Below are 24,317 nucleotides of genomic sequence, written 5' to 3'. Positions count from 1 at the left end.
GATCCAGTAACCAGGCAAATCCTGCAACTCTGGAGTTAGAACAGAGCCTCCACAAGCGAAGGCTGAGGTGGATGATTGTAACAGGGCACAAAGTGCTGGTTTAAGTTCAGGTTTTATATGGATTACAACTGACATCAACCCCAAAGCACCCATATTTCTGAAACGAATGGGACATATATGAAAGTAATGAACCAAACTGAATAATCTTCAGCTCAAAACGGTCAGAAAATCTCAGATAACAATTTTGGATGTTGTTTGAGATTGGATCTAATCTCAGATAACAATTTTGAATTTTAAAACCTGAAATTTTGGGAGGCTTTCTATATGTGTATCATAGCTATCAAATGAGCACACCTTGCAATTTCCAGATTTTTATTCAAAATTCACTGCACTAATGGTATTGCATTAAGAATCTGAAACAACTCCCATACTACATCTGTGTCTTGAGACAGTATTTTTAAAAGATTTTTCAAACAAGCTTCAAATGGGGAAAATCCCAAATTTGGCTTTATTTTCTTCTGCAAGTTGAGATATACAAGGTGGGTGGGTGGGGTAATCAAAAGATGCATCCCTGCCTATGCTGAAAGGCTGACACTTTCTATACAGAACGTTATTAAAATTCAGCATTCCATCCAGATTCAACCATTCCGTGCCTTGGCTGGGAACAGAAAAATAATGATATATTCTGCCCAGAATGTATTCGTAAGGACATCACTTTTGCAGACTCAGAAGCTTCCTTTCCTGAATCCAGCACTGTTTAAATTAAGTATTACACACCAAGCCATTTCTCATTCCCGGGTATTTGTCTTTTGCACTCAAGTGTGATTGTTGAAGAGCTCTGCTACAAGACATTGTGCTATTTTTGGTGCCTAGTGTGTAACTACAACTTGTCTACTCTGTTATTTTTTAATGTGTGTTATTTTTCTGGGAAGCAGAATCTGCCACATATGAATGTAAGAACAAATATTTTTGGTTTTAATTCCGAGCTGTTTGTCCTTTTGGGACAAGGAACCACCTTGGAATTATTCTTTTTCTACGTAAACCATTTTGAGAACTTTGTTGAAAAGCAGGATATAAATAGTAGTAGTAGTATGTTTAGGAGCCTGCATGACCACCCCATGTTTGTGGAAGCCAGGGAAACTTTTCCACCATCAGTAGAGGATTTCCTGAAAACTTGCCATGTCACCCAGAATGAACACAAAGTTAAAAAAAATAAGCCCGGAAGCTTTTCACAAGGGGCTTTTGAAGCCCTTCAAATCGCATCCCCTTCAGAATGGAGAGGGTGCATTCACATATCAGCTAGATTTACCCCGAAATCCCTGCGAGTTATCAGGGAGCTGTTCATAAACAATTTGGAGTTTTCACTATTAGAGTGTATTAATTATTATTATTTTATTTATTCGATTTCTATACCACTCTTCCAAAAGGCAGTATATAAATTTAACCATAAATAAATAATAAGTCCCACTTTATATCAAATATATATATCTCCCTCTCTCTCACACACACATATACAGAGAGAGAGAGAGAGCCAGTGTGGTGTAGTGGTTAGAGTGCTGGACTAGGACCGGGGAGACCCGACTTCAAATCCTCATTCAGCCATGATACTGCTGGGTGACTCTGGGCCAGTCACTTCTCTCTCAGCCTAACCTACTTCACAGGGTTGTTGTGAGGAGAAACTTAAGTATGTAGTACACCGCTCTGGGCTCCTTAGTGGAGGAGCGGGATATAAAATGTTAATTAATAATAATAATAATAATAATAATATCATCAATATGTGTGCCCGCACTCATACAGTTATGCATATTCTATATGAATCCTAAAAGGCAGACACATCTGGATGTGCCCAGAAAAATTAGAATTACCTTCTCACATTAAGCACATGGTTCTGGACTAGTCTCGGACAAATTATTATGTTTCAAAACTGTTCCCAAACTGTTCTGTTAAATCCATCATGACAGCCATTTTCACTTATACTTTTTCTGTTATTTTTGGTCACTTCCATATCTGCCTGTGTTCCCAAAGTTTGGAATTGTCAGTACATACTGTACATACATACAGCTGTTTGCCTGCAGACAATTGCCTCCGGTAAAGGCAGGGCTGCAAGCAGCTTCACAATGAGGCTTTGATGGGATGGAGGAACAATTTGAATGAACCAGCATGTCCACAAAGGTGTTGGGCATTTGACTGCTATGATTTGTATATTAACAAGCATAAACCAGATTAGATGGATAGCCTGAGAAAATGCAGATGCCTATAATAATTCCCCATAGAAGCCAACATTGTTATAACATGATGCTGAGTTCAGAAATTGTATTTCACAGGACAGGATCACTATGGCAACCATTTCCCAGCTCAGAACCAAAATGCAGGTGGGATTGTGATCAAAGGCCCACACAATCAGCGTACTAGGATCTGGAGCATCCAATGTGAATGACAGCAAGCAGATCCAGCAACCATAAACACAAAACCACACATGAGAAATGAAGAATAATATGAAAAACTGTACTTAGATCAATGACTCATATTAAAATAGTAATGATGAATATATATAGATATGTGTGTGTATACATATATATATATATATAGAGAGAGAGAGAGAGAGAGAGAGAGAGAGAGAGAGAGAGAGAGATATGTAAAATACAATAAATAATGTCTAACCTAGTAAAACACTATCTATCTACATAATTTTCTAAGGTGTACCCGTGGCTAATCCCGTGCATGGCAGCTCTTGCAAGAGTTCATGAGCAGAAGCACTGTGGTGATTGGGCAGTGGGGATTCCATATGCAGATAGGGAGCAGGAGCCTGTGAGAGCAGAAGCACCATGGTGATTGGGCAGTGGGGATTCCATATGCAGACAGAAAGGAGGAGCCTGAGTACTGTGGTGATTGGGCAGTGGGGATTCCATATGGAGATAGAGAGGAGGAATCTGTGATGGTTAAGGTCAATTGGAATGCAATTGTTACTGGTCAGAAGATGCTCTTGATTGTAGAGAGGAATCTATATATATAAATGGATAGTGGGTGCGAGTCTAAGAAGAGAGGGGTTGTGAAGGAGGAAAGAGCCCTTTCAGGAGAAGGAGGCTGCCATTGTGTGAATTAGATGAGGAAACATGATGAACAAGATTTGTTAACTCAGGAAGGGAGAGAGAGGGGAGGAAAGCGAGGGATGGAGAGAGGGAGGGAGGGGAAGAAAGACAGAGGGGAAGAGCAAGTGGAAGAGAGAGCAAGAGAGAAAAAGAAAGGAGGGGAAGAGAGAAAGAAGGAAGGGCGAGGTATGGGCTCGAGCCTGTCAGTGGCCTGAGGGGAACAAGCAGCCATGTTGGCAGTGGCAGCAAGGAAGGGCCCAGCCCACCACTGCTACTGATTGGGGATACCATTGGCGGAGGGAGGGAGGCAGGCAAGGGATGGGCCCAGGCCTGTCAGCAGCCTGAGGGGAATGAGTGGTGATGGCAGTGGTAGCAGCGAGGAAGGCCACGGTCAACCACTGCTGCTGCTCCTATGGGGAGGAGCAGGAGCGGGGCTCGGGTGAGGCTGGGGAGGTCTCTGGAGATAGGGGGCTGCAGCTTGGCCAACAGACACCAGCAATGCTGCAGCTGCGACCAAGAGGGGTGAGTTGGATGAAGTAAAGGGATGGAAGAGTGACCAAGAGGGGTGAAGGGGACGGAAGCAACAGGATGGAGAAGGAGCAGGAGTGCAGCTCAGGTGAGGGTGGAGAGATCTCTGAGGTGAGGGGTGCTGTGGCAGGGACTGAGGGGCATGATCAAGTACTAGCACACAGATGCTCTGAGCAGGTTAAGCTAGTATGATCTAATTCACAATATGTACATCATTATAACACACTCCACTGTAACATACACATAATATACACAACAGAAACTCGGTGAATATCTGTTTCGAGAACCTTTATCCAGTGTCCAAGTACAGATCCTAAACTATTTCTTATAAAAGCAAGTAGTATCTTCACAGTGAATAAAAACCATAGTGAAGAACTTTGGAAACATGGAATAAATCCTTTTCAAAGAGAACCTCCAAATCTTTTTTCTTCTGTAGGTAGTTGACATTTATTACACAGTCATTTAATTCACATACAGGGGCATAACTATAATAGGGCAAGGGGAGACAGTTGTCTGGGGGCCCACTGCCTTGGGGGGGGACCCCAGAGGCAAGTCACATGACTGACTCCCCCAGCTGCGCCCCCCAGGCTTCCTTCAGTTGTATTCATCCTCCGAAATTGATGTGAGTGTTAAGACCTGGAGCTACCAGAACAACGTGTCTTTCTCTAGTACCATTAAATGACTTGCATCATCCACAATTTACAAAACCTTTAAAAAAAATTTAGGATAGTGTTCTACGCTGAGCTTCAGTGTGGGGGGTGTGCATTTTAAAATCTTGTCTCTGGGCCCACTCCAACCTTGCTACGCACCTGTTCATATATTGCCAAACTCTTTTGCACAGATTTCCAAGTCTTTTATTCTACAAGCAGGTGACTTCTAATGCATAGTCATATAATTCATAATTACCTAAGAGACATGTCATAAATCAATATTCCAAAAGAGTTATAGAATTATTTAAGATAATCTTATCATTTGAACACACAACCAATCAATTTCATACCAGGAGCTAAAGCACTACTTTAGTGCTTTATCTACCAAGGTATTGGTCCGCTGTGAGTAACCACAAACTCCTTAAACAATAGTCAATGTCTACACACTCCTCAATAAATACATATCTCATAAATAAAGTCCATCTGAATAAATCTTCTCAAAAACATAAAATACTAAATCCCAAACTTATATAATCATTTCATCAACTATAAAGAAAATATCTCACCTAAACTCTTTTGCAAACTGACCAGATCTTAGTATGCTGATTGTGTGCAGCTTGTCAATATGGCAACTTGGAAGAATTTATTTGCCTATAATGATAATGATGCTGATAGATAGGATTGTGGGTAAAGGTAAAGTGTACCGTCAAGTCGGTGTCGACTCCTAGCAACCACAGAACCCTGTGGTTGTCTTTGGCAGAATACAGGAGGGGATTACCACTGCCATCTCCCGTGCAGTGTGAGATGATGCCTTTCAGCATCTTCCTGTATCGCAGCTGGTAACCTCTGGCTTGCTAGTCAACTCATTTCCCCACTGCGCCATTAGGTGGCATAAGATTGTGGGTACTAGATTATTTAATAATAATTCTTTAGACAATATTGTGGATTGGCAACAATGACATTTCTTAACAAGAAATCTATTAGATTATATCTACATGCAACAACTTTCTCGGAATATTGTAAGAATTCGATCATTCCTAGGGATCTGAGGATCAAGAAGAGTCCTGGTTTATTTGTCAAAGATTTGACATTCAAAAATCAATGGGCCTCCATTTTGAATAAATGTTCCATGGATTTTATGTTGTTGATTATAGATTTAATTCTGAAATTGAAACAGTGAAAACAGTATTGTTAAAATAGAAAAAAATATCATTTTGCAGTCTTTTCAGAAAACTGAAAGCATTAGGAGAGATTGGATAACTATTTTATGGATTTTAAAAAATACAAACATTTAAAAAATTAAACAAGATGAAATGGGTTACAATAATGAATCTATATATCCATGGTTGCATCAGACCTTTTGGTTGCAGGAAGATATCCTTTCAGACTTCTTCTAGTTATTCTTCTGACATGGACAATACAGATGAACAAACCGACTTAGCTGAGTCACTTGATAAAGTTTCTCAAAACAGTTATTCACAGTTATTCACAAGAGCCCCTGGTGGCGCAGTTATTCACAAGAGCCCCTGGTGGCGCAGTGGTAAAACAGTTATTCACAAGAGATGTTTTATTCACAATAAAACAGTTATTTTATTGTTTACTGTTTATTGTTTTATTGTTATTTTATTGTTTATTGTTTACTGTTTTATTCACAATAAAACAGTTATTCACAAGAGCCCCTGGTGGCGCAGTGGTAAAACTGCTGCCCTGTAACCAGAAGGTTACAAGTTCGATCCTGACCAGGGGCTCAAGGTTGACTCAGCCTTCCATTCTTCCGAGGTCGGTAAAATGAGTACCCAGAATGTTGGGGGCAATATGCTAAATCATTGTAAACCGCTTAGAGAGCTCCGGCTATAAAGCGGTATATAAATGTAAGTGCTATTGCTATTGCTATTTCTCTTGTGTATGTTACGTGTCTGTTACTGTGTTATAATGATGTACATATTATGAATTAGATCATACAGTATTTTACTAGGTTAGACGTTACTTATTGTATCTTACATATTTATTTATATTCTTATATTATTATTCATCATTACTATTTGTATCTTATTCATTTACCCAAGTACAGTTTTTCATATTATACTTCATTTCTCATGTGCTGTTGGATCTGTTTGCTGTGGTTCACATTGTGATCAAAGGTGCATGTTTCCTAGCAAGATTTGTTAACAGATGGCAATTCACCCAGTTTCCTGTCTTGACAATACATTGCAATGAAGAGAAAAGAAAGACACATCTTGAATACATGCTGATAGTCAATGCAACATCCAAGGAAATATCATCCAAGCAAAAACCTGGAGTGCTTGAGAAATGACTATAATAGAGAGCACAATCAGACTTACTTTTACAACATTTACAACCCATTGATTTCAGTGGTGGACATTTTTGTTAAGATTTCAATTCAATTTCCTATTAAAATGCATTAGTCCTTTAGAGTAACTCCTGCATAGTACTATTGAGATTGTAGTCAGGATGTCAGCCAGAGAAATAAGAGAGATTGATGATGCAAACCTATAAACTCTTACTTGGAAATAAGTCTCATTAACTCAATGGGATTTGTTTCTGAATAAACCTGCATAGCATTGTGCTGCACGTGCATTTAAATACCCAAAGTATTTAAGAGAATGGCTTATTCGTTATGAACCCCGCCGCCTATTAAGATTGTCAAGAGTGGTTCGTCTAAGGGTGCCACCAGCTCGTCTGGAGGCGACTCAAACGCGTGCTTCTCTGTGGTTGCCCCAGGACTGTGGAACGCACTTCCTGCTGAGATTAGAGCTGCTCCATCCCTGATGACTTTTAGGAAACAACTGAAGACACACCTCTTCAGCCAAGCTTTTTAGTTAGTTGGTGTTTTAATGGATATTTTAATCTGGTTTCATGTTTTAACTGTTAAATTCTTGGTTTGTTTTATTCCTGGTCTGTTTTATACTGTAAATCACCTAGAGTCTTCAATAGAGGGCAGTATACAGATTTATTAAATGTAATAGTGCCATCACTACAAACAAGCACTAAAGGTCTCCCTGGAATGTACTACTTCAGGCTGAAGTGTGCAATGGCATGTTTGACTACTTTCTAATTGTAAAGGGGCTGGGGGAAGTAAGCTTTTCTGCAGAGAGAAAAAATAGCATGTTGGTCCAAGACTTTTCCCTCCTGACATGCTGTTTTTCTGTTTGATGAGTGTGTCCCCTGCCCCCACATGGGAGAGCATTCAAACATAGTACAGTCCAGAAAAGGCTTTACCACCTCTTTCTGATGATTGTATGTAAGAAAAGCATTGCAGGGTTAGTCCAAAGGCCCCTCTTAAACAGCATCCTGCTTCATATAGTCACCAACCTGGTGCATCTGAGAATCCCACAAGAAGTGGGATTCATCAAAGAACATCATTTTGTTCTTTTAGATGCCAAGTAAAGGTCCTTTAAATTTTGATTTTTAGATTTGATTTTTAACTGATTTTTAAAGAGATTTTAAATTGCTTTGTATTGTATTTTGTATTTTCTCCCCCACCCTTTTGGTATGTTATGATTTAATGTGTTGTGTGTTTTATTTCATGTTTTAATGTTGTGTTGTGAACCGCCCAGAGAACAATTTGTTATGGGGCAGCTAACAAATAAAGTTCATATTATTATTATTGGAAAGGGGCAACTGCCTCTGCCCATTGGTGTTCCCTAGCACTTGGTGTTCAGGGGCATACCCTCCTCTGTTCCTGATGGAAATATACAGCTATCAAGGCTAGTAGCCATTGATAGCCCTATCCTCCATTAATTTAATCCAGGCCTGCTCAATTTATCCCCCCCCCCAGCCAGAGGTGCTCTTACCCCTGGACTTTGGGCCAAAGTCCAGGGCCTCCACAGCTCTTGGGAGCCCCCAAATCCTCTTTAGTATGTCCAGGATGGTGTGGTCAGCCGGTGGGGCATGATGATGCTTAATTTGCAAGGGAGGGGGTCCTCCAAAGGCCTTTAGGTCCAGGCTCCAAAATTTCCTCGGTGCTACTCTGCCCCCAGCTATCTCTGGTATACAACTCCCATAATTCACAGATGCAGTGGCCAATAGCCTGGGATGATGATGATGATGATTAATTCAATTTCTATACCACCCTTCCAAAAATGGCTCAGGGCGGTTTACACAGAGAAATAATAAATAAATAAGATGGCTCCCTGTCCCCAAAGGGCTCACAGTCTAAAAGAAACATAAGATAGACACTAGCAATAGTCACTGGAGGTACTGTGCTGGGGTCAGTTGTAGGCCAGTTGTAGGCCAACATCTGCAAGAGGGCCGAAGTTGAGCAGCCCTGATTTTAAAAATCTTCTAGACTGGTGGCCATCACCACATCTGACAGCAGCAAATTCCATAGTTTAACTACATACTGTGTAAAGAAGTACTCCTTTTAGTCGGTTCTGGATCTCCCAACATTTGGCTTCAACGGATGGCCTTCCTATATTATGAGAGAGGGAGAAAAACTTATCTTTGTCCACTTTATCCTCCATGTATGTTTTATGCCTCAGTCATGTCCCCTCTTACCCAGATTCTTTCTAAACTAAAAAGACCCAAACATTGTAGTCTTTCCTCATAGGAGAGTTGCTCCAACTCCCTGGTAATTTTGGTTGCCCTTTTCTGCACCTCTTCTAGCACGACATCTTTTTTAAGGTGCAGTGAGTATTGCATAAACTGGCCCTTCAAAGTGCTCAGCTTTGGCTGGATCAAAGTGAACGTGGGACAAATCAGTAATTGTCTGAATATCCTTCATCCAGAGAAAAGGGTCCAATAACATTGCTTTCTTGTAGCAGGCTTAATGTCAGGGGAATCTGTTCAGATTTATTTGTACCAGTTATTAATTTCTCATACGGAGCTTTGTTTCTCCTGAGTCTTGCAAGGGCTTTCATAAACAGGCTGAGTCTTTCCAATGAGGTTCCCTGCAAAACCCCATTGGGCTTAATGAAGGTGGCTTCACGACTTGACGAACGGCTTCCCTATTCTCCATATTGCAGAGTCTTCTGCACAGTGGCTGCTAGATGAACATGAAGGCAACTGCACCGGACTAATGAGCTAGAAACACATCATTCTCACTCTTCTGGAGCTGTTCCAGTCAGCAATCAAACTGGTGGAGAAGTTTTAATTAAGGAACCACTGAGCTGACCAATAAATATAACTACTGTGAATAGAGAAAAGGGCATAAAATACCAAGTTCTGCTTTGCCTCTTAACTGAGGGTGGTTTAAAAAAAAAATTACTTCCTCATTTCAACAACATAATCAGGGGTGGGTTAGAGATGTGAGCTACCAGACAATCTCCTGGTGAGCTCCGTGCTTGAGATCTGCCGGGTGCAGGCTTTAATTGGAGCTGCTTGGACATTTGCCTGATAATAATTGCACATTAACACATACCTCCTTCCTCTCCTAATAACCCTCTCTGGTCTCTCAACAAGCTCACCTGCGCCTGATGCATCCACCATTTGGCAGCAGGCACAGCCTCCTTGATTTATCAAGCCATTTTACTTTCTTCTTTCATGCCTTCTCAGAACAACTCAGAAAACACCAATTCATCAACACCCCCCCCCGCCCCGCCCCAGGAAGCAAGTCATAGTGCCGGCCAACTGAACTCTTACTTACCGACTTTTTATGGCCAATCCAAATGTTATTCACATGTTACTCACACACCCTGTGAAAAGGTGCTAGATCTAGATCCTCTGTGCTTTACCTGATGCAGGGGCGTATCTAGGGGTAGGGCAGGCAGGGCACATGCCCCGGGCGCCACTTGAAGGGGGCGCCATTTTGTAAAATTGATTTTAAAAAAAGGCTGCCAGAAACAAAATGGCCACCGTGCATGCTCAAATGGCCTCTGTGAGGCTCTAGGTCATGCCAGGCTTTGCAGAGGCCATTTGAGCATGCGCAGTGGCCATTTTGTTTTCAGTGGCCTTTTTTTAAAAAAAAAAAGATTATTTTTAAAAATGGCCACTGCACATGCTCAAATGGTCCCTGCAAGGCCCTAGAGGCCAGCGGGGTGAGGGGGAATCTTTGCAAACCCCCCCCCCGGCCTTTAGGAACCCCCCAAAGGGGCTACGGGTAAAAATAATAATAATAAAAATATAAAATAAGACACTGTACACATATTCAGATTGGCACTATGTACAGAGAATCAGGGCTTGTGAATACTGAGCTGACGCTTAAGAGATAGGATTGTATTCATTTGCTCTTACTTTGCTTCTTGTGATAAGTGAGTTAAATGTGATGTCTTGCTAATATGGCTATTAATGGTGAGTTTGTCTTTGAATCAGTGTGAAACCCTTAATATTAAGGCCAACTGGGAGTTTCTTACTCTCTTTCTCTCATTTTAACTGTCTTTCTGAAAGACTAGAATATATTCCAAGCAGTGACGCAGTTTACTCTGCATATCCTTTAATTATTTACAGAGTATCTGGGAAAAGTCAAATTCTCCATTGATTTTTAAAACTTATATAATGGTGATGCTACAATGCATAGTAGAGAATTAGACAGGCACTTCTGTTTAGTTTTCTAAGTACATCTCCACATAGTATTTGGGTATTTCATGAGCACCCACATACTGAAATTTGTAGTTTTCCAGCATTTTTTGGTCTGGCTAAGTCCACTGCTAAATAGTTTTTGAAATATTAAAAGATTAACGAGCTTGACTTGTATTTTTCAGCTGATATTATGGTAAAGTTATCTGAAAGATGGGTGTCAGATGCTTGGACAGGGGGTGCAATTTCAGTGTTTGCCCTAGGTGCTATTTTCCCTAGATACGCCTCTGACCTGATGCAACATTTCTGTTTGCACTGGGCCCAGGGGTGTAGCTATAACTGAGCGGATGGGTTCAAAGAGCCCGGGGGCCCCAGTTCCTGAAGGCCCCCCCCAGCTCCACCCCTACATATTTTCTTCATTATCTCCCTCACTCCAAGGGGCCACCAGTGAGGGCGTGAACACAGGCCCCCTCTCCCCTAGCCAAGCCCCTAACTGGGCCCTCTCTATGGGTCAGCCCATATTTCCACACCACCAGTGTGGAAAACAAACAAGCCAACTACAAACCTTGGTTTCAAAGCCTGTGTTGTTTGGCCCAATTGAACCTTGGGTGAATTTGAGAGGCACATTTGGATGGGAAAGCACAGTGCAGATTCTCAAATTCAACTGAGGATCCCCATTGTGTCTAAAACAGCCCCTGGCACTGGTGGTGTGGAAATATGGGTTGACCCCATACATAAGGCCCAACCAGGGGCGTAGCTAAGGGAGAGGGGACCTGTGTTCGCCCCCTCCCTGGTGGCCTCTGGGAGTGGGGGAGATACTGAAGAAAATGTGCGAATGGAGAAAAACTTCACCTGTCGAATTTTTACCCATCATGTAGCTCTTACCCTTCCAGGAGTGTAGCTGTTAGCCTGTTACAGAAACCCACCTCCCGCCACCACAGAGTCCTGGGTGCACAGCATTTTACAAAGTGTACATTCGTGTACATAGCATTTTACGAAGTTCAAGAAGATAAGTCCTTGCCCTGGCAAAAAGAGGTGGGTATTTTTTATCCCAGACACAAACTGGGCTAGGTTCCAATACAGAAGGGAAAACCCAAATTGTGTGTGAAGTGCTCTCTGCAATGTCACACGAACTTCGGAGTAAATCTGGCCACTAGGTGAATGAATGCACACCCACCCTCCTAAAGTAAAGTTGCCGTAAAGTCGCCATCTGAAAAAGCTCCTGGCATCTTTCCCTGGGACTTTTACACTCAGCCGGCTTTGCCACGAGTTTATTGGGAGGCTTTACTGTGAACTTGAAGCTGTCCCCCAAAACTGACACAAATAGTGGATTTTTTTTAACCCCAGATATAAATTGAGCTACACTCTAATGTGCTGTGAAAAACCAGAATTGTGTGTGAACTGCTCCCCGATAACCCGCAGGGTTATCATTTAAAGAATACATTGATCTTTATAAAATTGTTCCAGGATGGTGTGACCCGAAGAAAGGGGTGGTTTTTCTCTGGGGTGGGGGAGGAATGATTTCAGGATGAGCCTGTCCCCAGACAGAAATCAGCCCTGCTAAGGAGGGGGCGCAATAAACACTGGAGAGATCGGTGGAAGGAGAGGAAAACTTGCTGCTCTCAGGAAATCAGCAATTTAAACATACTCACGGATGACGCGCTGGACGGTGGGGGGGGGGGCAAGTATCTGACCGAAGTGGGGACAGAGCCAGCGCTCCTGCAAAGTTTGCAAAGCAGCTGCGCAAGGTGTGAAATTGAAGGTGGAGCAGCAGAGTGTGGGACACGGGTCACGTGGCAACGTTTCGCTGGCCCCGACGACCTCTTAGTGTTCTGACATTCGCGCGGACCAATCAACAATTAAGCACGCCTCCCTCCCCCGCCCCCCTCCAAAGTCTCTTCTTTCGCGGCGGGGACGGGGGGGGGATGAGAGAGGTTGACTCCTCTTCGTCTCACACGTAGCCCACCTTCAGAGCAGCCAATGGGAAGAGATTATCTGCAAAGTGTAAGGTTGCCCGAGGGGGCGGGGGGAAATGAGAGAGCATCGGGGTGGGGGAGAAGACCCAAGCGGGGCGTGTGTGCCTATATAAGCCAGCCGCTGTGCCATAGGAGAGGGTGGGGCTGGGAATCGGAAGGGAGGTGGGGAGGAATTACTGGTGTGGAAGTGGTGGTGTTTTATTTCTATTTAGGAGAGGTCCTCCCGCCCCTCTCGCTGTTTAAATGTGCTCCCTAATGAAGCAAAGGTCACTTTTCTAAAAGTTTGTGCACTTTACACTTTAGCAGGTAAGATGTCTTAGAGGTTGAATTCGTGGTGTTTGGGAGTTGAAAATGCGTGTGTGTTTTGCTTCTTAATTTGCATGTAAAGAATACTTACTTTTAAACTGAAGGGAGGTCTTTTAAGCAAGGTGGCTATTTTAGGTTAACTCTCTTTAAATTGAAAATCCATGTATTATTGAACCTTTAGCTCTTCTCTGGGCTGTAGGAAATGACTTTAAGTGTGATGCACTTTGTCAGGACTCTTTGCCCTCCCTCACCCTGCTCCTTTTTCTGTTTGTGTCTTCTGATGGCCTGCCAATAAACTGCACTTTGCTTTCTTGCAGTAAACCGAGAAAGGTGAACTGACCTATTTGGTCGTGAGAACTACAGTTCATTCAGAATGGTTGCAACCAGCAGCTTAAACAATAAAAACTCCGTGGGTCACGCTGAACAAATACAGCAAGGCTTTTGGCATACAACTTTAACTGGTGAGTGGATCTGTGAGCATCATGGCTCTTGCCACCTAACTAGTTGAAAATGACCATGATTGTACAAAGGGCAGCCCTGGTAATATGAAGGTCAGATTGTGTTGACTTAAATAAGAACTTTTTTAAAAAAAAATGTTTTTAGTAGTTGTGTTGGCTGATCAGTCTCTAGATGACCAATATCTGCATTTTAATGCAGATATTGGTCTATTGCATGCTACTAAGCCTCAGTATTGGAGATTTTTAATGGACATGACCTTAAACTGTAAAAGATCACTCACAAAGATGGACTTGTATTTTTGCTTTCATCCCTATTATAGTTAATACACTAGAAGCCAAATAAACAAGTGTGTCCTTAACTTGGAGTCTGCTGATGAAAAACTTTCCAATTAAAATTGACTCCTACTGATTTTGTTGAAGGATCTATTGGTTAAAGCTTGCAGTCTTAAATTTTAATATAAATACTAGTGGTATGTTACCAAAAATTTCTAGGAACCCTGAAGATTGCTTGTAGGTGGGAAGAAACTTAAAAGGTAGCAAGGCCTATGAAAAATGAGATCTAGTGGTTGTTTGTATTATACTGCAGCTCTGTCTGGTCTTGCTTGCAGTTCTCATCTGCGTATACAAGATGTGCAAACTGCTCATTTCCCCACATCACCTTAATCTTGTTGTAAACATATACCTAAGCCTTGGTTAACTTTAGCTAGACTTCTGTATGCTCTTAGCTGTGTTTAGTCCCATTGACCGTGCTTCTGGGTAAACATGCATAGGAATAGACTGTTGAAGTAAACAAATTGCTTCTCTTTGTGTATGTGAAGCAACTTGGCTCAGTATTTGACAACCTGCCAAATTTAATCTTGTAGGCACATGGTTTGGGTCACCTGTTGCTTAGGCGTCTACTCTGCCATCTTCATGTGTATTTCTGCTGACATCTGTGTTTTGTAACAATCAAATGTTACTTGTGGCCCAAAAGGCCCTATTCTAAATGGTTGTCATTAAGATTTCTCTTACAACCAGCTGTATCAAAGAAAAGGCCACTGAATAAACTATATTTCCACATAAATACAACTTGGACTGTTGGTTGGCAGCAGATAAAATACAGCTTGCAACTTCATATTTTTCTAATGCTCCACTCTGAACAGATGTTGCTGAACATTTGGTCTGGTATTTTATTATTTGATCCTCCAAAAAAAGCTAAAGGTAGCATTTTGGCTTCTTGCCTTTTACTGATAATCTGTTTTGTCTTTCTCATATCCCCTACAGACTTTGACTACTGGGATTATGTAGTGCCTGATCCCAACTTTAATGAGATGGTGTTTGAGGAACAGACCTGTCAGAGTCTAGTTAGAATGCTGGAGAGCTGCCTGTCTAAATCAAAGCAGACCAGACTGCACTGCTCAAAGGTTCTAGTCCCTGAGAAATTAACCAGGAGGATAGTCCAAGATGTCTTGCGTCTCTCTTCTACTGAGCCTTGTGGCTTAAGAGGCTGCATTATTCATGTCAACCTGGAAACAGGAAATGTATGTAAAAAGCTGGATAAGATTGTCTATGACCCTACTGTTGTTCCTACTTTTGAACTGACCCTGGTGTTCAAGCAGGACAGTTGTTCATGGCCAAGTTTCAGAGATTTCTTCCCTAGAGCTTGCTTTACATCAAGCAGTAAACGTACTCTGATCTTGAGTCCTGGATTTCGGCTAATCAAAAAGAAATTATACTCTCTGATTGGGACAATTGTTGAAGAATGCTAGAAATAGCTTTTTAAAAAGAAAATAAAACAAAAAACCCAACTGAGCTTACAGTCCTTTAGAAATATGAAGCTCAATGCCTTGATTTTTAAGATACCTTCATTATGACTTGCCTTTTTTTGCACAACATATATAAGTCTTTCTAGGCTGGCAAAATCTCCATACAGCTAGTCTTGTACTGGGTGGAAGGAGCAAATCTACTGATATACTTGAAGCATTCCTTGACTAGAATTGGCTTGGCAAGTCCATAAGCCAGCTTGGCAGCTACTGATTGCTAGCTATTGTAGTAAATGCTGCCTGTAGCCCTTACTGTTTGGTGTGCTTGCTGGTGGGTGGTGGTTCTCACATGCAGCCTAACCCAGGCTAGGGAAGCCCGGCCTGGATTAGGCTAAGCATGAGAACCGCCAGGATCAGGCTTGATCCCAGCAGGGCAGCGCCACCTTGTCCCATTTAAAAACCCAGCTCTTAGCAAGGGTTAAGGGCTCAAGCGAGCCCTTAGCCCGGGCTCTGGGATCTTGCGTTCGCTCGGGCTATGTTTCGCCCCAGTGGACACAGAGACAGGCACCTATAGCACCCATCTACTGGGGGAATCCCCCACTGAATCATATGTTGCGCAGTGCATTTTGGGATCCCCAGAGGCCAGAACGCATTGTCCCGGCCTTTGGAACTGCGTGCTGCAGGTATGCAGCGCTACACCTCTGGGAGTGTGGTCCAAGCTCCCAGAAACTAGTCATCGCTTGTCTGGGGAGAAGGTAAGCTTAACCAGCCTCCCCTGCCGCCCTGCCTGCCCAGTCATGTAAACAATCTCTAACTTTTTCTAAGTTCCTTGTAAGGTGTTTGGCTGTCTTTAAAAAGAACTACTACTGGACGATAACCTTAAACCTTTTGGGGGAAACTGTTGGCAGTATTCTTTAATGTGCATAAGACACTTTATATACCAAGCTACTGGGAGGATGCTTTCCAGATGTTGCTTCTGGCAGTGATGATGGCATCAAAGAATCACAACATCTTCTTCAAAGGAGATGCTGAACTAGTGTAAGGATTGGGAGCCACTGCTGTTTTTCTTCCCAGGCTGATCCTGTCTAGGCTAGACTAGATCCTGTCTGGTCTAGCAATAATTGACATCGCTTCTGTATGGACTGCAGGTGCCTGGCATGCTGCTGGGATGTCATTCACACAATGGGACTTGCAGTAGATTGGCTTGCCCAGAGTGCCTTGAACAATCTGTCTTTCTTTAAACTTCTGGAAACATCTTTTGTGTTAAATCCGTAGAATTCCTAACATGTCTTTGGGCACTAAATGTTGAGTTACTTTGTATTTTGTAGTGGGATATTGGTCACACTCATAGAAACACCTGACTACCTCAAGTCCAGCTCCATAAATGAGGGTCTACTCCGTTCCCTCCCACTTTGGTCTAAGGAACAATGCACACACGACGACTTGTCAGGCTTCTCTTCTTCCATGGTTGTGGTCTGCAAACTGATCAATGGTGAGCATTCAAACACTGCTAATCCAGTTGGCTTGTCACAGACCGGCAAATAGGTCAGAAATACAATGGGTTCACTGCCGAAGCACTTTTAGGAAGAATCCCAGACTGGCCCCTGAAAAAGTGAATGAATCCAATATTTTCTGTCTATTCCCTGAGCGGAGTGAAGATGGAAATCGGTGAGATCAAGAGGTTGGGGAATTCAGCGGAACATCCAACCCTTTACTGAGTTTCTTCCGCACCCATTTGCAGTGCATTCATGGTTCAGCTCAGATGAGAACCATCATGATCCAATACTATTGATAGTTCCTTTAGCAGATCTTACCCCTACTACTTTCTTAGGGTTACTTTCAAGTGTTCTTGCTTCAGCTCTGAAGTGAGAGAGTAGGGAAGCTTCTTTTGGATGCATCTCTAGAAAAGGTTTATTCTATATGAGGATTGGGAGGGGGCCCTTCTTGAGGTTGGGCACTCCAGTTCTCCAGGTGGCCCTCAATTTAGTTGCCTTTTGTTGGCTTGTGGAAAAAAACTGAACCACCAACTTGTTCTATGGACTTGCTGCTTTCTAAACCGCCAGCAAGTTGGCAAGGGTAGCCAGTGTCCCAGATGCTATGCTGAATGTTCCTAAGGGCATTCTACATTCTGTATTTCAGGTCTTGAAGTGCTGTAAGCTTTGCCTGGTTCATATATTAGTGCAGCTGAGAAATGTTCATAAACTCCTCTTCTGAAAGAACAGAAGTTAAAATAAATGTGCTCTCTCTAGAAGCACCTAATGGGGGACCAGAACCTAAATAATGTGAAATGGTGGGGACTTGGAGAAGAGACTGCTGTAGTAGAACGTAATGCTACAGGCATTGTTGCATGTGTATGTGCAATTCTTGCAAAAATAAAAATGGGGTCCTGAAGCTTCTGCCGGTGACAATTCTGAGTTCCTTCAAACGGTGAACACTGCTGATATTTCAACTCTGAACTCTGCTGCATGTGTTTTGGGTTACCCCAGTTATGTTATATATAACAAAAAATGCACAGTGTTGCCCAGGGCACTTCAGTTCATAGAGATGGATATCTGTATTGCCCACGAAGCTGTAGAAGAGTGAATTATATGGCAGACTCCAGCTTACAAACTGGAGCACTTTCACATGCCCAGCTCTTGAGCCTCTGCCTTGTTGGTATAATAGGACCATTTGTAAACTGGTGTTGCACTTATTGTTTTTAGTCTTCTGCTGTTTAAAAGGTCACCTTTTTATATGGGTGTGTTTGTATGTTTTTTGGATTTGCACTAAGAAGACACTTTTTACATTGTGAAACTTGGTGGTTCTTGCTTTGCCTTGTTGCTATCCCTGCATTAATCTTAAAATGTTGATTGTTATTAAAGGAAATGTAAGTCTTTATTAATAAAAGTATATTTTTAATTCTTGCATCTTGAACTGCTTACCTTGAACTATTGATTTTTTTCTTCATTCTGAAACGGGATTCATGTTTGCAGCCCCATTTATGCAGGAAGAGTTTACCTTCCGTAGTGGTCGAAGTCAAGAGCTTTTCCACCAGCTAGTGGCTGTCTTCCATGTCCTGGAACAATACTGCATCCAGGCCACTGTAGGGGGAAATCAAAATGGAGGCCAGCAGGAAGCAGCTGTGCAAAAATCTGCCAGTGCTAGTGAACCTTTTTTGAAGGAGGAGGAAAAAACTTTAAAAGAATAGCTAAATGAATGAGGCCTTCCCAGCCACCCCACACACTTTAAGGCAAATGTATAATGTCTGAATCTTGTATTTCAAACCTCCACTCAATTCTTCCTTGGAGAAGCCAAAATTATAAGCTCAATGTTAGGGCTGTAAAATAAAAACTGGTAGTTTTTGTTGTTGTTGTTTAACCACTGGAAGTGATAAAAACCAACGTTCTAGGAAACAAATGGGTCTTCCTAAAGAACTTCAGTAGAAAGGTGCTGAACGGACTACCATATCATTAGGTACATGATTCCTGAAGTCTAGAAAGGATGGTGAGAGAAGTTACATCTTGAAGGAGTGACTCTTGCATCTAACGGAACATTTAAAACTAAAGAAGCCCAAGTTACATTGACAGAGTCCAGAAGTATAGACTCAAAACAGAACTGTGAAAGTAGTTTGGAGTGCTTTTCCATTTCAGATAGCAAATCACTTTTGACACAGGTAAGCCTTTCAAAAGCCGTGTGTGATATGGTCTTGGGGTGTTGAGTAACTCTCATGTTCAAAGTCGGGGGTGGGTAGGATTCAGCTGGACTATGCCATGAAGTTCACTAGGTAACAAGTCCACTGAGGCTGTTCTCACGAGCAGCCAAAGCACTCATGCCCGGGCTTGACTACTTGTGAGAACCACGTGGCAAACTGCCTACATAGCCTGCCAGTTAACCAAGGTTAACTGCTTGTGTGCAAGTGCTGGCTGCTCCCAGCCGGTGCTGGCACAGAAGTAGGCTCCTGGCTGTTGCATGGTGCATTGTGGGATTTCTGGGGACCAGGATGATGTGTCCCTTCTGCGCTGCCTGAGTCAGCAGCAGGATCCTGCAGCCTTCCCCACCACCCGTCCTCCAGCCTTCTCACAGGATTGTGAGAAAGATCTCTGTAGTCATCAGCCACCTCTCTTCTAAAGAGTTAACTGGAAGCGAGCCCTGCTCTGACAGGCTGGTGAACTCCAGGGCTCAGCCAATCAGCACACCAGGTGGGTAGGAGCTAAGGAGCTGTTGGGAGGAAGGCGAGTTCTTTGTTAGAAGAAGCTGGACTCGGTGCAGGAGAACACATGCGGACATGGAGGATGGCAGCAGGAAGATGACTACAGCTCTTGAAAGACAAAACTGCAAGGGCTTGAATTCTCAACCAGGGTTTGGGTGAGTTTAGAAAAAAAAAAGGCAGCCTGGACTTTGGCCTCGGAAAGTATAGCCAAGGAAAGTTCGTTTAGTCAGATTTTGCATTAGACTTTCTGTTCCTTTGGTATGTGTTTTTGTATATCCCTGATACTGGTCTATTATTGTTTACCTATAACATAGCTAAACTAAGAAACATTAGCCTTCGCCCATCCAGCCAGGGTGTTGCAAAAGACTCCATAAGCTTTTAAAGGTGCTTTTGTATTTTCCTACATACCTGTTCCTTGCAATTGGGTAACCATGACTTTTTAAGTGTGCCACCCCAACATCTTCTGGGGTGCTTTTGAAGTATTCTTATAACCTACTGAGTATTTTTACCTGTAACTAAAAACTGAGAAAGCCTCAGATGGAAGCAGTCTGTAGGAGTTGAACAAAACTGATTTTCTTTTCTCTTACAAGCCTCTCTAAGTGAGGTTTTTAACTCAGGAGAAATTGGGGGCTGGAAAGAGGTCTTACTCTGGTGCAAGAATGTCCTCAGATGTTCAGCAACTACCAGTTTTTTCACCACATGGAAGATTTTCATACTTTTCCAATAGCAAAATAAAGAGTTTTCCCTGGGAATTCCACCCCAAGCTCTGTAATAGAGAGGAATTGTGGTGGAATAGAGGAATAGAGAGGAATTTTTGAACCTACCAGAAATGCAGAAGAGTTTTAGGAGTAGCCTTTGCCAGAAAGCTGAGCAGGAATAATTCAGCTTTTCTTTCCCTCACGTGAGCTTGCTCCGAGACAAAGAAGCTATTCCCACGATCAGTAGAAAGCGGGCTAAGGGAACTGACCCCACTTTCTACTGATTGTTGGAACTACAGGCTCGAGGGCAAGCCTGGTGCTTCCAAGGCGGCTAGCCTGCCTAATTCCCTCTCTCCTTTAAACAAGATAAATAGAGTGAGTGTACTGTTAACCTCAATTGTTTGCTCGTGTGCTGCCATAGCGTGCAGTGACACATGAGCAGACCCCCCGACAGGAGGATGCAGCCAGCCTCTCGGCCTCGGGGGTCTGTCCAGAATGCCCCACAAACTTATGTGGGCATCCTGGAACTTCTGGGGGCCGCATGGCCCCCAATCCCCACAGCCTCCACTGGCTCCATGTCAGAGGCAGCAGTCATGTGGGTGGCAAATCCGGCCACTCGGGGCTTGGAGGCTGCTCATCTGCAGGGAAAGCGGGCTAAGCCTTGCAGACCTGCCAGAAACTCTTCTCACTGCCCATGAAAAGAGCTTCAAAGGCTATAAATCTGCTACAAGCTCACTCTCTCAGGCTTAACCTCCCTCACAGACTTGTTATGAGGATAAAAGGTGATCTAGAGAAATCGTATGTGCTATCCTGAACTTGAACAAAGGGTAGTATAAAAAATAAAACAGTGAGGGAGGTGTATAGGTTAATGGTTGCACACACGGCTTTGTATGCAGAAGGTCCTAGGTTCCATCTCATAGCAAGTGATGGGAAAGACCTCAGCTCTGACCCAGGAGAGCTGCTGTCAGTCAGATGATACTGCATTAGCACAGGGGGTCTCCACCTTGGTTTTCCAGGTGTTGTTGGATTACTGTCCCATAACCTCTAGCTATTGTGACTGGGGATTGTGGGAGTTGTAGTGTGGCCACAGCCAGGGCCCAGGGGTTCCTAGCCTTGGTTCTAGAATTCAGAGGTAAATAATGTGGGGCTCTCCAGGCATTGCTGAACTACAACTCCCATCACCCACAGCCACAATGTATTACAGCTGAGGATGTTGCGACTTGTAGTTCAGCAACATCTGGAGAGCCACACAGTTTGATTCCGTACAAGGCTGCTTCCTGTGTTCACATGACTCCTTTGAGCCTGAACCATGCCAAGGCTTAGCCAGGGATTTTTTGTTTGGATTGTAAAATGTGGATTGAATCCACATGTCATCCAATTTTATGACTAACCAGTTGTGATCCACACATGCTCTTGGAGTGGCTTAAGCCCCTCCAACTTCTATGGATAGTTTGACAGAAATTCAGAGAAGAACTGCATATTTGTAGGTACAAACAAGGTACTGCAGTGTGTGTGTACTACGTAAATGTGGCACTGCTATAATGGCAGCAATATGTGGGAAAGAGCTGGATCCAGAACAACTACTACTTTGGTTTTTATGCAAGTTGTTAGCTATCTTGGAGGCTTCATGGTACAGCTGAAAGGTAGAACAGAAATATTCCTTACAGTTCTGTTTCATAAACAGGTTACAGTCTTGAACTGCACTATCTATACACATAATTTGTCCTTTTGATGCTTGTTCTTAAATATGTTTGGCTAATAACATCCCAAGCAATAGATATCGGGAATACAAAGAGGATCTACGCACGATCCATGTGTAGAGCCTAGCAGGGAGCTCTCCCTAGGTGGCCACACAATTACCGGCTCTGTCATGGAGCCAGTAGGAGCGGCAGGTATTGGGGGCTGCCTGGGCCCCGGAAATCCCAGAATGCCCCACATGAATGTACGAGGCATCCTGGGGAGACCCCCATGGCTGGAAGGTTTGTTGTAGCCTCCAGGTTGGAGGTCTACTTGTGTGTTGCTGTGGCACGGAGCCACACCGTTGCGGCACACAACCAACTGAACAGAGTTAGCAGAGCGCTTGCTCTGCTAACCTTGTTTAAGGGGAGGGGTATTTTGTGGGGTTTGCTGCCGGGAGCCACGTGGCTCCCATGGCACACATGACCGGGAGGAACCGGGCTAGGCTCCCTTAGCCCGGTTTCTCCTGGTTGTGAGAATAGCCTCAAAATCTTTCTGGGACTAGTGCCACTTAAGGCATATAATGTAGGGGTGTGCAAACTGATTTGGGTACAAATCAATTTGTACCCAAATCTAGCTGATCTGGATGATTTGGAGACAAAATAAATCACCCCTGTGGTCCATTGGCTAGATTTGGGTACAAATCGAATTGCACCATATTTGATTTGAATTGATTCAAGGTTTGGATCCCTCCTATTAATTCCCCCAGATTCCCAGCTTTCATGGGGGGGGGGAGCTAAGCTGTAGCCCTTGTAGAAGTGGAGTTATGGAGCAAAATGTGTGGTCACTATTTTCCAAGTGCTTGGATTCTTTGGTGTATAATAACTTTTCCTCAATGATTCCCTATGCGGATTCATTACACACCTTCATTTCTTCTTTTCATTTTGACTGTCTTTTTGACAGTGTCAACTGTCATGTGCCTACTACACCCCACTTCCACCCGCAAGGCAGTGGGGTACTACTCAGTTTATGTTCTAAGATTATTTTCAAGTGTTTAGGATCTTTGGTGTCTAATAACCTTTCATCACAATGAATCCCGATGAGGATTCATTACACACCAAAGAATCTAAACACCTCAAAAATTGAGGTGTGTGTGTAGTTGACATATGGCAGTTGACAGTTGGCACTGTCCAATGATAGTCAAAATGAACAGAAGAAACAAAGGTGTATAATGAATCCTCATAGGGATTCATTATGAGGAAAACTTATTAGACACCAAAGAATATAAACATTTCAATATTCCTAAAAATTAAAATGAGTACCCCACTGCCTTGCAGGTGGTGGTGGGAGGTATAGTTGGCACACGGCAGTTGACAGTTGACACTGTCCAGTGACAGTCAAAATGAACAGAAGAAATGAAAGTGTGTAATGAATCCTCATAGGGATTCATTATGAGGAAAGTTTTAGACACCAAAGAATCCAGACACTTGAAAAATGACTGCACATTTTGCTCCATAACTCCACTTCTTCAGGGGCTAGAGCTTAGCCTTAAAAACATGAAATCTGGGGATCCGTGTTAGGGTTAAGATATGGCAACTTTGAATCCCCATTGTTTCCTATAGTGGAAATGTTCAAAATCAGTAAAAACTAAAAAAAAAAATCAACCAATTGTCCCACTGCCTTGAAATTTGGATGGTAGGTGGCACCCATCAGGACCTACCCACCACCCAAATGTGGTGCCCCTAGGACCTTGTTAAGTTGTCCAAATCAGTCTGAATACAAATTGAATCAAAGCAAATACAAATTGAATCTGGGGTGATCTGGAGGGGGTAGATTTGGATACAAAACAAATCAGGAGTGATTTGTTTTGCGCACAAATTGAATTTTTAAAAATTGATTTGTGCACATCCCTAATATAATGTTCTGGACCAGGATCCTCCTATTTATATCAGCACATACTTGAACATCCTGGTTCTCATGTAAGACACACTCTGGCTTGCTACAAAATTAGAATTTAGCCTTATAGTCTGTCCGTTATCCAGTGTTATTACTTAGGCTTTTATGTATGTTTGTCTTTTCATGTCTTTTAATCTTTTTACGTCCATTTTATGCCCTCCCATCCCTCTTTATGACTTTTATTACTTTTATTCCTTTTCAAGCTTTTTTATGTCCTCATGCTTCTTGTGTACTTTTTACTATTTTATTATTTTTTCACCCTGTGTACTTTTTATCTACTTCTATTTTTAACATGTAATCACCCTTTATGCTTTATGCTGGTCTATGACTGTAATAAAGATTAATTTTATTACTGTTAATTTTATTGGAATTGAAAGATCTGTAAGAGCTGTTTGTGTTCCCACACCAGAAGAAGAGTCCCGTGAAACCCAAAAAGATACAGTTACCAGAAGGTGCTGCTCCAAGCAAAGCATCATCAAGGGCTTAATTTATAGAAAGATTAAGGTTGCCTCTTACTCTTCCTGACAGAGGCTCATGTGTCTTTGTGACACATTGACTGGACATTGTGCTCTCT

At 42.7% G+C, this 24,317-nt stretch overlaps 1 protein-coding gene across 2 annotated transcripts; it reads left to right on the top strand.

Annotated features, from left to right (window-relative positions):
- The first annotated feature begins 12,569 nt into the window (after positions 1-12,569).
- On the top strand, positions 12,570-18,136 carry DDIT4L (DNA damage inducible transcript 4 like). Of its 2 annotated transcripts, none has more exons than XM_053258002.1 (3): positions 12,570-12,745; positions 13,341-13,484; positions 14,745-18,136. In XM_053258002.1, exons 2-3 carry the CDS (start codon positions 13,397-13,399, stop codon positions 15,227-15,229), a joined length of 573 nt encoding a protein of 190 aa, XP_053113977.1. In that variant the 5' UTR covers positions 12,570-12,745; positions 13,341-13,396; the 3' UTR covers positions 15,230-18,136. The 2 variants fall into 2 exon arrangements, with proteins under 2 accessions (XP_053113977.1, XP_053113975.1); XM_053258000.1 differs by lacking the exon at positions 12,570-12,745 and adding an exon at positions 12,834-13,023.
- The last annotated feature ends 6,181 nt before the right edge of the window (positions 18,137-24,317 follow it).

Source organism: Hemicordylus capensis, chromosome 5 (assembly GCF_027244095.1).
Source record: "Hemicordylus capensis ecotype Gifberg chromosome 5, rHemCap1.1.pri, whole genome shotgun sequence".
Taxonomy (NCBI): domain Eukaryota; kingdom Metazoa; phylum Chordata; class Lepidosauria; order Squamata; family Cordylidae; genus Hemicordylus; species Hemicordylus capensis.
This window is presented reverse-complemented; position numbering and strand designations above follow the sequence as displayed.

Bases quoted from the DNA above. Each gene is read 5' to 3' on its own strand.
- DDIT4L (XM_053258002.1), top strand. From the start codon at position 13,397: ATGGTTGCAACCAGCAGCTTAAACAATAAAAACTCCGTGGGTCACGCT. The intron at 13,485-14,744 runs GTGAGTGGATCT...TATCCCCTACAG, and splicing joins TTGGCATACAACTTTAACTG to ACTTTGACTACTGGGATTAT.